The 11,538-nt window shown below is 47.8% G+C and overlaps 1 protein-coding gene across 5 annotated transcripts in view; it reads right to left on the bottom strand.

Moving 5' to 3' along the window:
* Positions 1-1,548: 1,548 nt before the first annotated feature.
* Positions 1,549-11,538, bottom strand: part of NUP214 (nucleoporin 214) — a 112,455-nt gene continuing 102,465 nt past the window's right edge. For 4 of the 5 annotated variants that reach the window (XM_033194190.1, XM_033194208.1, XM_033194212.1 and 1 more), the window contains exons 33-36: positions 7,988-8,159; positions 5,533-5,672; positions 3,898-3,922; positions 1,549-2,751 (exon numbers count right to left, since the gene is read on the bottom strand). In XM_033194190.1, coding sequence (XP_033050081.1) covers positions 2,718-2,751; positions 3,898-3,922; positions 5,533-5,672; positions 7,988-8,159 — 371 coding nt within the window. In that variant the 3' untranslated portion in view covers positions 1,549-2,717. The remainder of the gene's footprint in view (positions 2,752-3,897; positions 3,923-5,532; positions 5,673-7,987; positions 8,160-11,538) is intronic. The other variant, XM_033194199.1, reaches the window with a different exon arrangement.

Below are 11,538 nucleotides of genomic sequence, written 5' to 3'. Positions count from 1 at the left end.
ACTCACAGGTAGGCAGGGCCATGTGGCGGGGACCACTGGCTTAGCCACGTCACCGTGCCACAGGACTCACACTTTTGCCCCAACGAGAGGCCGGGATGGTGTCATTGTGTAGCCGGGGTTCTTTCTACCTGTCCCTGAGGAGCTTAATTTGGCCTCTATCCCTGTGTTGCCATCTGAAGCACCAATTACCAGTGGGATATGTGTGTCCGGAAAAGCCAAGCAAAACACGACCTAGTGCAGTCTGCCTTCCCCCTTTCCTGAGTTAAGCAGAACAGAAACATACATGAAACTGCCTGTGCCTGCCACTGCAGCACATGCCCCAGAAGGGCTGCGTGGGCATCCTTGGGGCCCCTTCTTGTCATCATCCAGACTCTTTGCCTGTCCTGATTTGGAGGCGGCTCAAGCCCCGCCATCTCCTCCCTGGGCAGGCGGGAGCGACTGTGCATTCCAGCCGGACATCCTGACAGCTCGGGTGTCAGGGGATGCAGGCTGAGCTGACCCCTGCCATCCACCACTGTAATCGAACCCAAAAAAGAAACTTGGAGGAGCTCACATGCCTGTAGCACATTCTTCCGGGGCTGCTGCCTGACAGGGAGTGGGGGTGTTATCTGCCTGAGCACAGCTGATAGTGCCTTATGGAGAGATGTCACATGCCACCTCAATGGAGGATCAACGCAGAGAATTTGAGGTCAAGGGTTTAGGCCGAACCATTTCTATTTATAAAAAGGAGTGTCCAGGGGGAAGCAGAAGGGTAGGAGAAGACTGGCTCGGCCTGGGTGCCAGTCAGCAGGATGACAGCCAACGGCAGAATGGAGTCTGCAGCGCCTCTGAGTACATCTCTCCCTTTAAAGCGAAGCCCTCTGCCATGAGCCTCTCCTGTCAGAGCTTGAGTCCCTTTGTCTCTAGATGGCCTCTGTATACAAACTAGCACGAGCCCACGTGGGAGAAACATGCCTTGTGACTGGCTGTGAATGTCACTGGGGACTGTCCCCCCACTTCATGGCTGAGAGGGCCTCCTGTGAACACAGGGTGGAGAAGGTGTCAGGCTCTTCAATTCTACAAGGACCAAAAAGGGCACACATTAAATTTTTGGAGACCCCAGCTCTTTGCGAGAGGCAGGGCCCCTAGATAACGGACCGTACAGACAGCCCCTCCCTCTCCTAACTGCACAGAGTGCAGGGTGACAGTCATCCAGAGACACCACGGATCTAATTTCAGCTCTTGGCTCTGCTGGCATCTGGTTGAGGGAGGGATTTCTGAAACCCAACAGTGCTATACAATGAGATTCCTCTTCTAGCGAGCTTAAGAAATCACCAAAAACAAAGCCAGGTGGGTGTCCAGCCTCTATCTGAGTCCTCTGGAGCCACAGTCCCCAGGATGGAGGCTGGGAATGTGTACTTGACAAAGAACTCTGCAGGTGATGCTGGGGCACAGGCAAGATGGGGACCATCAGACCAGGTGGTGACACAGTGGAGACCTCACCATGGTCTACTATCCCCACTTAAGCCATCAGAACCAAGGAGGTCACACTCTCTGCAACATGATGAATTAATGTCATGTCAAACTTTTATTAAAACATGAAAAAAAACAACCTGCCAATATGTAAAACTCAAAAAAAAAAAAAAAAAATCCCTTCCCAACTCGCCCCTGCTCATGACCCAAGCCAAAGCGCTGTCAGATTCTGGGTCTGAAAGAGAAAGTCTTACATCTGTTTTCAATGTGAGACGGTCCCTGTTTGATGGCAACTATCTAGGATGTTACAGGCCTCAAAGATAATGCATTAAAGATAAAGAAGCACTGTAACAGAACTGCAGTGATGAACTCTGGGCCGTGCTAGCAAACACTGTTGTCAAATCCACTACCGTTCTGCTAGTGTTGTCTGGCAACAGCAGTGTCTTCCCACTTCCTGGGTCTACCCGAGGACTATCTGCATTGTGGTTAGCAGACACTGGGTAGGTGTGGCTACCAATGTCACTGCCACATACAGAATATAAAGGCGGTCTTCTCAAGCAACTGGTCCCTCCTCTCTGGAGTAGGACACACGGCACCCAAGAGCCACACGGAGATGAGCGGACAGGCTGGCTAAGGGGTAGCACTGTCCTGCCTCACGCTGGCTACTATTGTACTGAAGAGCGCTATGGCTGCTTCTGAAACTCAACTGCTGCTGGCATGAGTGGCTTCCTATGCCTCTTCTCAGTCTCAGAGTGTGTCCTTGGATGGTCCTGATACACAATGGCAAAAAGAACATGGAGAGGAGATAACCAAGTTTTGGCCTCAAAAAGACGACCCACCAGCCTTCAACCTCTTCCCTATGTGAAGGGCGCTAGGTCCAAGTGAGACCATGGCACATTTGATGCTGTTTACCAACACCCGACGCTGGTGACTTTGGATGCCATCCTTGAAGACATAGTGCTGGCTGATGGAGGCTCTGCTGGCTTCTCAGAGCCACAGAAATGGGGCTATCTCCTTGGCTGTGATCTGAAAAAATGCACATACATTCTGTACAGAAACAGACAGTTTAATAGTGGCAGGGAAAACCCAACATGAAATATAAAACAAGTAATCACGCGTCTCGTGAGTTTTGGTTTCTATTGTTTCTTTCTGGGTGTATGTGTTCTGATGGCAGCGTCGGTCTGAGAAGCCTGCTCCAGCATTTCTCGGTGAAGCAGCTGAGGATGCAGTTGATCCCAGGGACTGAAGGGCCTGCTGACACCCCCTCAGCTTCGCCAGCCACCAAAACCCTGCACAGACCTGCAAGGAAGCACAGGAGAGTGGTGGAGTCAGCTGCTCTGTCACAGAGCAGTCACAGGCTCTGCTGCTCTGCCTGTGTGCAAAGGTCAGAACTCCGATTTTTTATTATTATTTTTTGGATAGAGTCTCACTCTGTTGCGCAGGCTGGAGTGCAGTGGCGTGATCTCAGCTCATTGCAACCTCCGCCTCTCGGGCTCAAGCACTTCTTCTGCCTCAGTCTCCCAAGTAGCTGGGATTACAGGCATGCACCACCATGCCTGGCTAATTTGTGTGTATGTATCTATATATGTATATATATTTTTAGTAGAGATAGGGTTTCACCATGTTGGCCAGGCTGGTCTCAAACTCCTGACCTCAAGTGATCTGCCCACCTTGGCCTGCCAAAGTGCTAGGATGACAGGTGTGAGCCACCGTGCCTGTCCAGTTTTGTTTTGTTTTTTCCTTTTGAGATAGGGACTGGCTGTCACCCAGGCTGGAGTGTAGCAGTACCATTTTGGCTCACTGCAGCCTCGACCTCCCAGGCTCAAGTGATCCTCCCACCTCAGCTTCTGGAGTAGCTGGGACCACAGGCATGAACCAGCATGCACAGCTAATTTTTAAAATTTTTAGTAGAGATGGGGTCTCACTATGTTGCCCAGGCTGGTCTTGACTCCTGGGCTCAAGCAATCCTCCTACCTCAGCCTGCCAAAGTGCTGGGATTATAGGCATGAACCAACCCACCTGGCTAAGACTGAATTTTAATGCCATGAAATTCTACACAGGAGCAAAGAGGGTGGATCAACACATGAGACCTGGTGATGGCCCAGAGCCCAGGGGTTAGCACATGGCTTCCGAGAAACCCCCAAGGAAGTCAGGAGCAGCATCTCCTCAGCGCCGCCCTCAGGCCCAGCTCACTGGTAGGCTGCTCTTTTTCTCTTTGAACCATGTCTCTTAAGAAGGCGAGGCCTGGCACCTTCTGTCATATTGCTACAGAGAAGAGCAAGTCCACAAAACCCAAACCCTGCTGCTGAACCCCCACACTTGGAGGACAAACTCTAAAAACAGGAAAAAATGAAAAGAAAATGTACAAATCCAGCAAGATCCACACACTTCCAACCTTATTTAATGCTTTTAATTAAGGTCAGACTCAAAAAGGGGGATACTTACGAGTTATTTGATCCAAAGCTGAAGCCTGAAAAGCAGAAGAAGAGTGAAGTTAAAGCACGCATCCACTCAAAAGACGAAGGTGGTCCCCATGCTAAGTGCCTGCCCTCCTGTGCTTCTCATTCATGGGAAGCCCTCCGTGCCTCCCCCACCTACAGGAAGGCAGGAAAGGTACAGGCAGAAGCCCCTTTATTCTGAGTTTGTCCTCTGGAGCTGCTCAGATCCCCCAGAAGGCAGAAGAAATCCTTTACTTTTCATGAGTTTTCTTCTTGGTGTTTTAGGTTCTTCCTCCCTCCCCGGCCCCAGCTGTAGGCAGAGGGTCTCTAGTTTGGCCTCTCTCTCAACTGCGCTGGACCACACAGATTCATTTCATTAAGAAAACTTTTTTTTTTTTTTTTTTGCTGTGGTTGTTTTCCCATCCATTTGCTTTCTCTTCTTTTTGAGGGCCAGAGAAGCAAGATGGCTGGATTCTAGGCCTGGTTCTGCTGCTAACTGACTCTAGGCAAATCACTTAGTTCCTTGGAGTTTCTGTTTCTTCATTGGTACGACTGTAATGATACCTAAATTCTGTGCCTCGTCAGTTTATTGCAAGAACAAAATGGAAGACACATATTCTGCCATCTGAAGAAGCAGAGTGTTACACAAATGCGAGATGTTTTGTGAAGTTTCTACGTCTTTCTTTTCTTTTTTTTTGAGTCTGTTGGCTTAGATTTTTAAACCAAGGCCTAGTAAGACCATTATTATGTTGGGCCTCTCAAATCCTGAGAGGAAATAAACACAGTAATTTCTTTGGTAAGAAATGACACAATGTTCTAAGTCTAACTAAAACCTAAAAAACATATATATTTCTTCATCAGTACGATATATACATATATATATATATATATATATATATATTTTTTTTTTTTTTCAGCTGGGCGCGGTGGCTCACGCCTGTAATCCCAGCACTTTGGGAGGTTGAGGTGGGTGGATCATGAGGTCAGGAGATAGAGACCACCCTGGCTAACCCAGTGAAACTCCGTCTCTACTAAAAATACAAAACATTAGCCAGGCGTGGTGGCGGGCGCCTGTAGTCCCAGCTACTCAGAAGGCTGAGGCAGGAGAATGGCATGAACCCGGGAGGTGGAGTTTACAGTGAGCCGAGATGGCGCCACTGCACTCCAGCCTGGGCAACAGAGCGAGAGTCCGTCTCAAAAAAAAAAAAAATTTTTTTTCAACCACTTTCAGTATGTTATGTATTTATTTATTTTGAGACAGGGTCTCATTCTGTCACCCAGGCTGGAGTGCAGCAGTGCAATCACAGTTCACTGCAGTCTCGACCTCTCGGGCTCCAGTGATCCTCCTGCTTCAGCCTCCTGAGTAGCTGGGACCACAGGTGTGTGCTACCATGTCTGGCCAATTTTAAAATTTTTTGTAGAGAATGGGGTCTTGCCATGTTGCCCAAGCTAGTCTCAAACTCCTGGGCTCAAGTGATCCTCCCGCCTTGCCAAAGTGCTGGGATTACAGGCGTGAGCCATGTGCCTGGTCAGCTTTTAAAATACTAAACAGACTGGTCAGGTAAAACATACTCATTTCTTTGCGGGGAGAAGGCAAGAGGGACCCATTGTGCTTGTGCAGGGAGAACTTGTGGCAGCTTACCTCCTGTGCCTGATCCAAAACCAGAGAATCCGCTACTCTGGGTCCCAAAACCAGAAGTCTGTTGGGACAGTGATCCGAAAGTGGGGGCATTCTGACTCGCGAGTGTGCCGAAGGATGTGGTGTTGCTGCTGCTCCCAAACCTGCGCTCCAGTGAGAAACAGACTGAGGTCAGTGGGGCCTCTCACCACTCGGCCATCTGCAAGCCTCAGCCCCCTGCCGTAAATCTCAATATACATGATACACATGATCCAGGGTGACAGGCTGGGCCTAACTAGCAGCCTTTTAGAGAGAACGAACTATCGTCCAGGGCCAACTTTTCTCTCTGCTCTGGGAAGAAAAACAGCAGGACTACAGTACGAATCCAACCTGGCCAGTGTTTCGGTTTCCATCCCCTATCAGAACACCAGGGCATTTGGGAACTATGTAGTACACATTTCCTGCTCTACCTCCAACAATCCTGAAGCTGTATTCTATCATCTTATTAGCATTTCTCACTTACCGACCATTCCCCCACACCCTGCTCCCATTTATTTATCTTCAGCTCCTCTTGGGATCTTGATTCTATTTACTTTTTCCAAGTCGTTTCATTCAGGATTTTGTATTTGTTTCCTGAATCAGTAATTACTATCCAAAACAATGTAAAAGTGGCTACCATTTTCTTTCTCCTGCTGGCTCCACCTGGAGACAATCCCCTGTGCACCCTCGCTCAGTCCTCCCTCCAGATACGGTCCAGCACAGAAGGTGGCACTGTGTGGCCTACCAGAGCCCCTTGAATCATTTGCAGAGGAATTCAGCTGGGTTGGCGAGAGCTTCTGGGGTCTGGAGGTGACTAGGTGAGGGAAATAGATCAGTGGTTTCTCGGAGAAGGGGCAGCACCTGGGGCAAGAGTCAACCTCAAAGCAAGAAAAAGTATCTAAAACTCCCCCTTCCCACCATTCTATTCACTTTTAATGGTGAGGTCAAGGCTCTTTCCATACAAAGGTGGCCAAGGGATCTGCTCTCATTGGACTTTCTCCCAGGAGCATCTGCTCCCTTCCTCCTCCTGCCTTGGGCCTCATCAGCAACAGCCTGCCCTTCTCAGAAGCCTGCCCTTCAGGGTAGGAGACAGGCTCATGGCCAGGGACCTGGAAGAAGGTAATGGGCTTTTATGGAGATTTAATAACTGACCTGGTATTAACCCTTTTTAGGACTGACTAACCAGCCAATCAGGATTTGTGTGAGAGCTGCCCCAAGGCAGAATATGATACTTTTCTACTAGTAAAGAAAACAGCTGGTTCCAAATAAATAAATCAATTCTCAAGATACCCAGTCAACCCAAACCTTCCACCAACTCTGTGGTACTATGTGCTAGGTCATCACTGCAGAGAACAGCGTCCATTAAGACCTCTGAGAATACCAGCCTAAGTGGGTCTCTAACTGTCCTTTCCAAGCTTTCCTTAACTTTAATTCTTGGGGTTTCCTGAGGGCAAACCTAAGGCATTAGACTCCCTGTGAAACAGGAGAAGCAGCAGGCCAACCCTCACTCTTGCTGCTGTGCTCCAGCATCTTGCATGGAGGGAAAGGGTGTGAGTAAGAACATACTATAGTTTATTTTCAAGATAAAGATGCTGTTAGCTTGCCAAGACTCAGATCCCAAGTATCTCTACAATTCCCCTAGACAAAATCATCTCCCCTCCCCCAAGTCTTCAGCTCATGTTGAGCCCAGTACCGTGGTGAGAGGCATTTTAGAACTTTCAGGCATCAACACCTCCTTTGAACGACAGACTTGGTAGTCACCCCATGTATAATTTTTAAATTACGATGTTGTGGTGTGGTGAAGATTTTTTTTCCCTTGGGGTTTTGGCAACCAGACTGAAATTCTGCCCTTAAAAGCAACTCCCTAACATGGCCTTTTCCAGTGCAGACGCACACGAGGCAATGGGAGCAGCTTCGAAATCCCTGATCATCCAGGATCTTCCCATGGGGGCACCTGTGGAACTGAACACTCCCTGTGGGGGCTGCAGGGGAGTAGGGGACACAGGGAATTGTTTGTTCAAGGACAATGGGTCTAACACAGAATAATCCCAAGATGAAAGAATCTGGTGGAAACCATTCATTGAAGACTTCCTAACAGAAGCTCCACAAGGGGGTACCTCTCGGCTACAAAGCAGTAGTTAAGGCAGGGCTGGTGCCTTCCTTTAGCCCCAGCAGGAGAACACGGGCTCTGATGACCAGCATTTCTCATACCAGGGAACAGCAACACAGCTGAGGTCCACCCATGAATTCAACAAAGCCTGGCTTAAAAGAAATGAGTCTTACCCTGGAGAGGAACAGGTATCCTTGAGGGAGTTGTTCACCAATTTCAAGGGAGGGGCCTTCAGCTCATGGTCAAATTTCTTTTCAGAGCACGAGTATAGGCCCCTAGTGCTTTTTGGCTGGCATGTGGGTTCCCAAGGGCCCTCCCCAGGGGGCTTACCCGAATCCTCCTGCGCTGGCAGCCGCAGTACCCTCTCCGAACACTTTGCCTCCCGTCGAGCCCAGAGGGCTTGTAAAGGCTGGGGCTGAACCGAATGCTGGCACCCCTCCAAACCCAGGGGATCCCCCAAAAGTAGGAGGGCTGCCAAACACTGGAGCAGCACCGAAGCCACCTGAGCAAAACAGAGGCAAACAAACAGAAATAGGGAGAAAGAAAGGAGGAGACAGGAAGAGAAGACATTGAGCAATGAGAAACCAAATCAAAATAGTTAGAAAAAAAGGGAAAAGAGGATGTCAGCAATTCAAATGCAAGAACTAAAGAGCAACACCCCCCTGCCCTTCTATCAAGAAAATAGTAATGAAAACAACAAAACAAAAGCCCTCAAAGCAAACCACCCCCCTCCATTTCTATCAGAGGGCTCTGGGGTCCACTCGGGAGAGCTCCTGCAAACCCTGTGAAGTCAGTGTGAAGCCGTGTGAGCAGACCTCCGAGAGCCCACTCGGTGCACCTCCCACCCTCGCAGGTCCTCTGAGCTGTTTGGAGTGAAAAACCACTCTCGAAAACTCCAATCCCTACCCAGCTGTCAAAAAGATGACAGACTATATTACTTATCAGTACGCAGGCAAGACATCTAGCTTCACAGAAACCCAAATTATAAAATCAGAGGCTCAAAATCTCCTCTCAGGGAGAATTCCTGAATTGGGTCATAGCAGAGACAGACGTGCACATGGCGCCCAGCCAGGTGCCTTTTATTTATTTACAGCCTGATGGCTCCTACGTCTCTCGTCGGAGTCTCCCTTTCTCTCGCTCAGTGGAGAAGGTTTTTTTTTTTTTAATGCTTTTTTCCTGCAGTTTGGAATTACTTCTCAATGAAAAAACACACCAAATTTCTTCTTTGGAGGTAGGCTGCTGTATAAATCTAATAAAATAGTAAGTCAACAGTGAGGACAGCCCTAGAGTTCAGATGCCTTCTGCAAGTTGCCAACACTGCTGCCCAGGGAGCTCAGGCTGCCAGAGGGCAGCACCACACAGGTGGCCACACAGACAAGGGTGAGGTCACACATGGGGCACCCTACTCTGATTGCTGGTGATGCCTGTCCGGCGGGAAGACAAAACATCCTCCCCTGAGCTATTCCTGATGCCGGTTCCCAAACTTCCAAGACACTGCTGAAATCATTCGAAAGTATTAGAACAGACACTCAGTGAGTGTCTTCTGGAATGAACGGAATAGAATGGCATAAGAAATGTGCTCTAACTGGGAGCACTCTCTAAAGGGTAGTACTTCTTACAGTGAGTGCTGGCCTATGAACTGCGTGCTGGCGAGAGTAATGGTGGCTTAGCGACAAGCCTTTTCTCCCCTTTCAGAAAGTGAATCTATTGTTAGAGGGATGAAATCTAGACTTCTTATTGTTCATGTAATCACAACACAAGATTCTGCTGTCTCAATCAGGAAAGATCAAATCCTGGGTATGAAAAGTTGTCAGCTGAATTTCTCAGTTAATGGTTATTTTGTGATTCACTCATGTGCCTATTTGCCATTAATAGTGGTAGGCGGCACAACTGAGAAGATACTTTTTTGCTAAGGCTCATGTTTGGGTTAACATTCCGCATTTTAAAACCTTGAGTGAAATTCCAAGCCATGATAATAGAGACTGTTGGGTTATAAATATAACAGACTGGAAAAAAAAAAAAAGTGCTAAAAAACCCTTACAGTTGAATTATTTAAGACTGATCACAGATCTAGTTACACTTTCTTCCTAGACATGCAGGGCTTTATCTGGTGCCTTGTATTCAATATTGCTTAGACTTCTTGGTGGAAGGTGAGTGAAAAATAGGAAGTCATGATGACACAGAAAATACACAGGACAGGGGAGGGGTGGCGGTTAAATATACACAGAGAGAAAAAGCCCCCAAACAACACACCTGGGTCACAGCCAAATTACACAGGAAGAAAACAGGCACTCTGGCTAAAACAGGCAACTCCCTCCTGATGGCAGGAGGGGTTCGATTTTATCAGTCGCCGTATTTTCATAAATTTCTTCTCCAGAAGAAATATAAATTTTCTAATAATCAATGATGATAAACTTTCTGATTTATTGAGGGCCCACTCTATGCCAGGTGCTTCACAGCAGTTCTCTTAAATCCTCCCAATAAACCTGGGATCCTTACATCACAGGGTAGGAAACTGAGACTTAGAGAATATGCCACTTGTCCAAACTTTAGCCAGCTGGTGGGTGCTAGAGCTGGGACTGGAACAAGGTCTGTGCGACTCAAACGCCCACCTGTCATCTTCCCATCGTTCATCCCCTGCCTGCCTCCCTCCAAATCTAACACTTGAGCGAGAGAGCAGGGTGTAGACCACTGACCATGGTGGGCAGGGCAGCAAGGCCATCTTCAGTGCATCCCACCTTCCTCCTGTCCTCTCCCTGGATGACCTCCAGCAGGATTATTTTCTAATGCAATTTTACAGAAGGGAGGATAGACACTTTTGGAATTTTTCAAAGACCCATCCAAATCATCAACTTAAAATCTCTCTTACAGCAAAAAGTGACTGCCCCGATGCCTGCGCAGGAAGGCAGTTCCTCCATTCACAGCAGCCCTTCCTTCTACTAGGGACTTCCAGTCCCCTCTTTCGACAGAAAAAGCTCTCCCAGAACCAATATGAGTTCGGCTGCAGAGAGATGAAGTCCCTGAAACATGAGGGGGAGTGGTCTTTCCCCTGCCCTCACTCTGATGTTTATGGTTACTAGTTCATTCATCTTATGTATCTGAAACATAATTTTTCTCTATTTGAGTCCTCAATCTAAGTATTACAGTTTCATGGGGCAAGTAAATAAATACTATGAAAAGTTGGGGGATATATTTTCTCTAAGACCGGACAAATAAAAGGGTCAGATTTTCTTTCTTTTATTGAGACAGAGTCTTGCTCTGTTGCCCAGGATGAAGTGCAGTGGCATAACCTTGGCTCACTATAATCTCTGCCTCCCAGGATCAACTGATCCTCCCACCTCAGTCTCCTGAGGAGCTGGGACTACAGGCATGCACCACTGTGTCTGGCTTATTTTTGCTTTTTTTTTTTTTTTTTGTAGAGAGGGTTTTTGCCATGTTACCCAGGCTGGTTTCAAACTCCTGGACTCAAGTGATCTGTCTTCCTTGGCCTCCCAAAGTGCTGGGATTACAGGTGTGAGCCACTGCACCCAGTGTCTGAATTAGGTGTGATTTTCCTTTTTTCTTTTAGAGATAAGGGTCTCACTATGCTGCCCAGGTTGGTCTTGAACTTCTGGGCTCAAGTGATCCTCCCACCTCAGCCTCCCAAACTGCTGGGATTACAGGTGCAATTTCAAAGGTCAGATTTCCAAATCAATGGGTACATAATCCCAGGATAAAGAACCATATATAGGAAAACCATAAGAGTCAAAGAAAACATTATCAGTCTCCTAAAAACATAAAAAGTCTTGATGATCGATGAACTAATATTCCCCAGTTGAAATGTTCACGATGTGCCTTTCTAACTGGGATAAAAGCCTTGTGGCCCTTTCATTTTTAAATAA

The sequence above is a fragment of the Trachypithecus francoisi genome, unplaced genomic scaffold, assembly GCF_009764315.1.
Source record: "Trachypithecus francoisi isolate TF-2019V2 unplaced genomic scaffold, Tfra_2.0 Contig01585, whole genome shotgun sequence".
Classification (NCBI taxonomy): Eukaryota; Metazoa; Chordata; class Mammalia; order Primates; family Cercopithecidae; genus Trachypithecus; species Trachypithecus francoisi.
The sequence above is the reverse complement of the archived record's forward strand: the minus strand, read 5'-3'. Positions and strand labels throughout refer to the sequence as shown.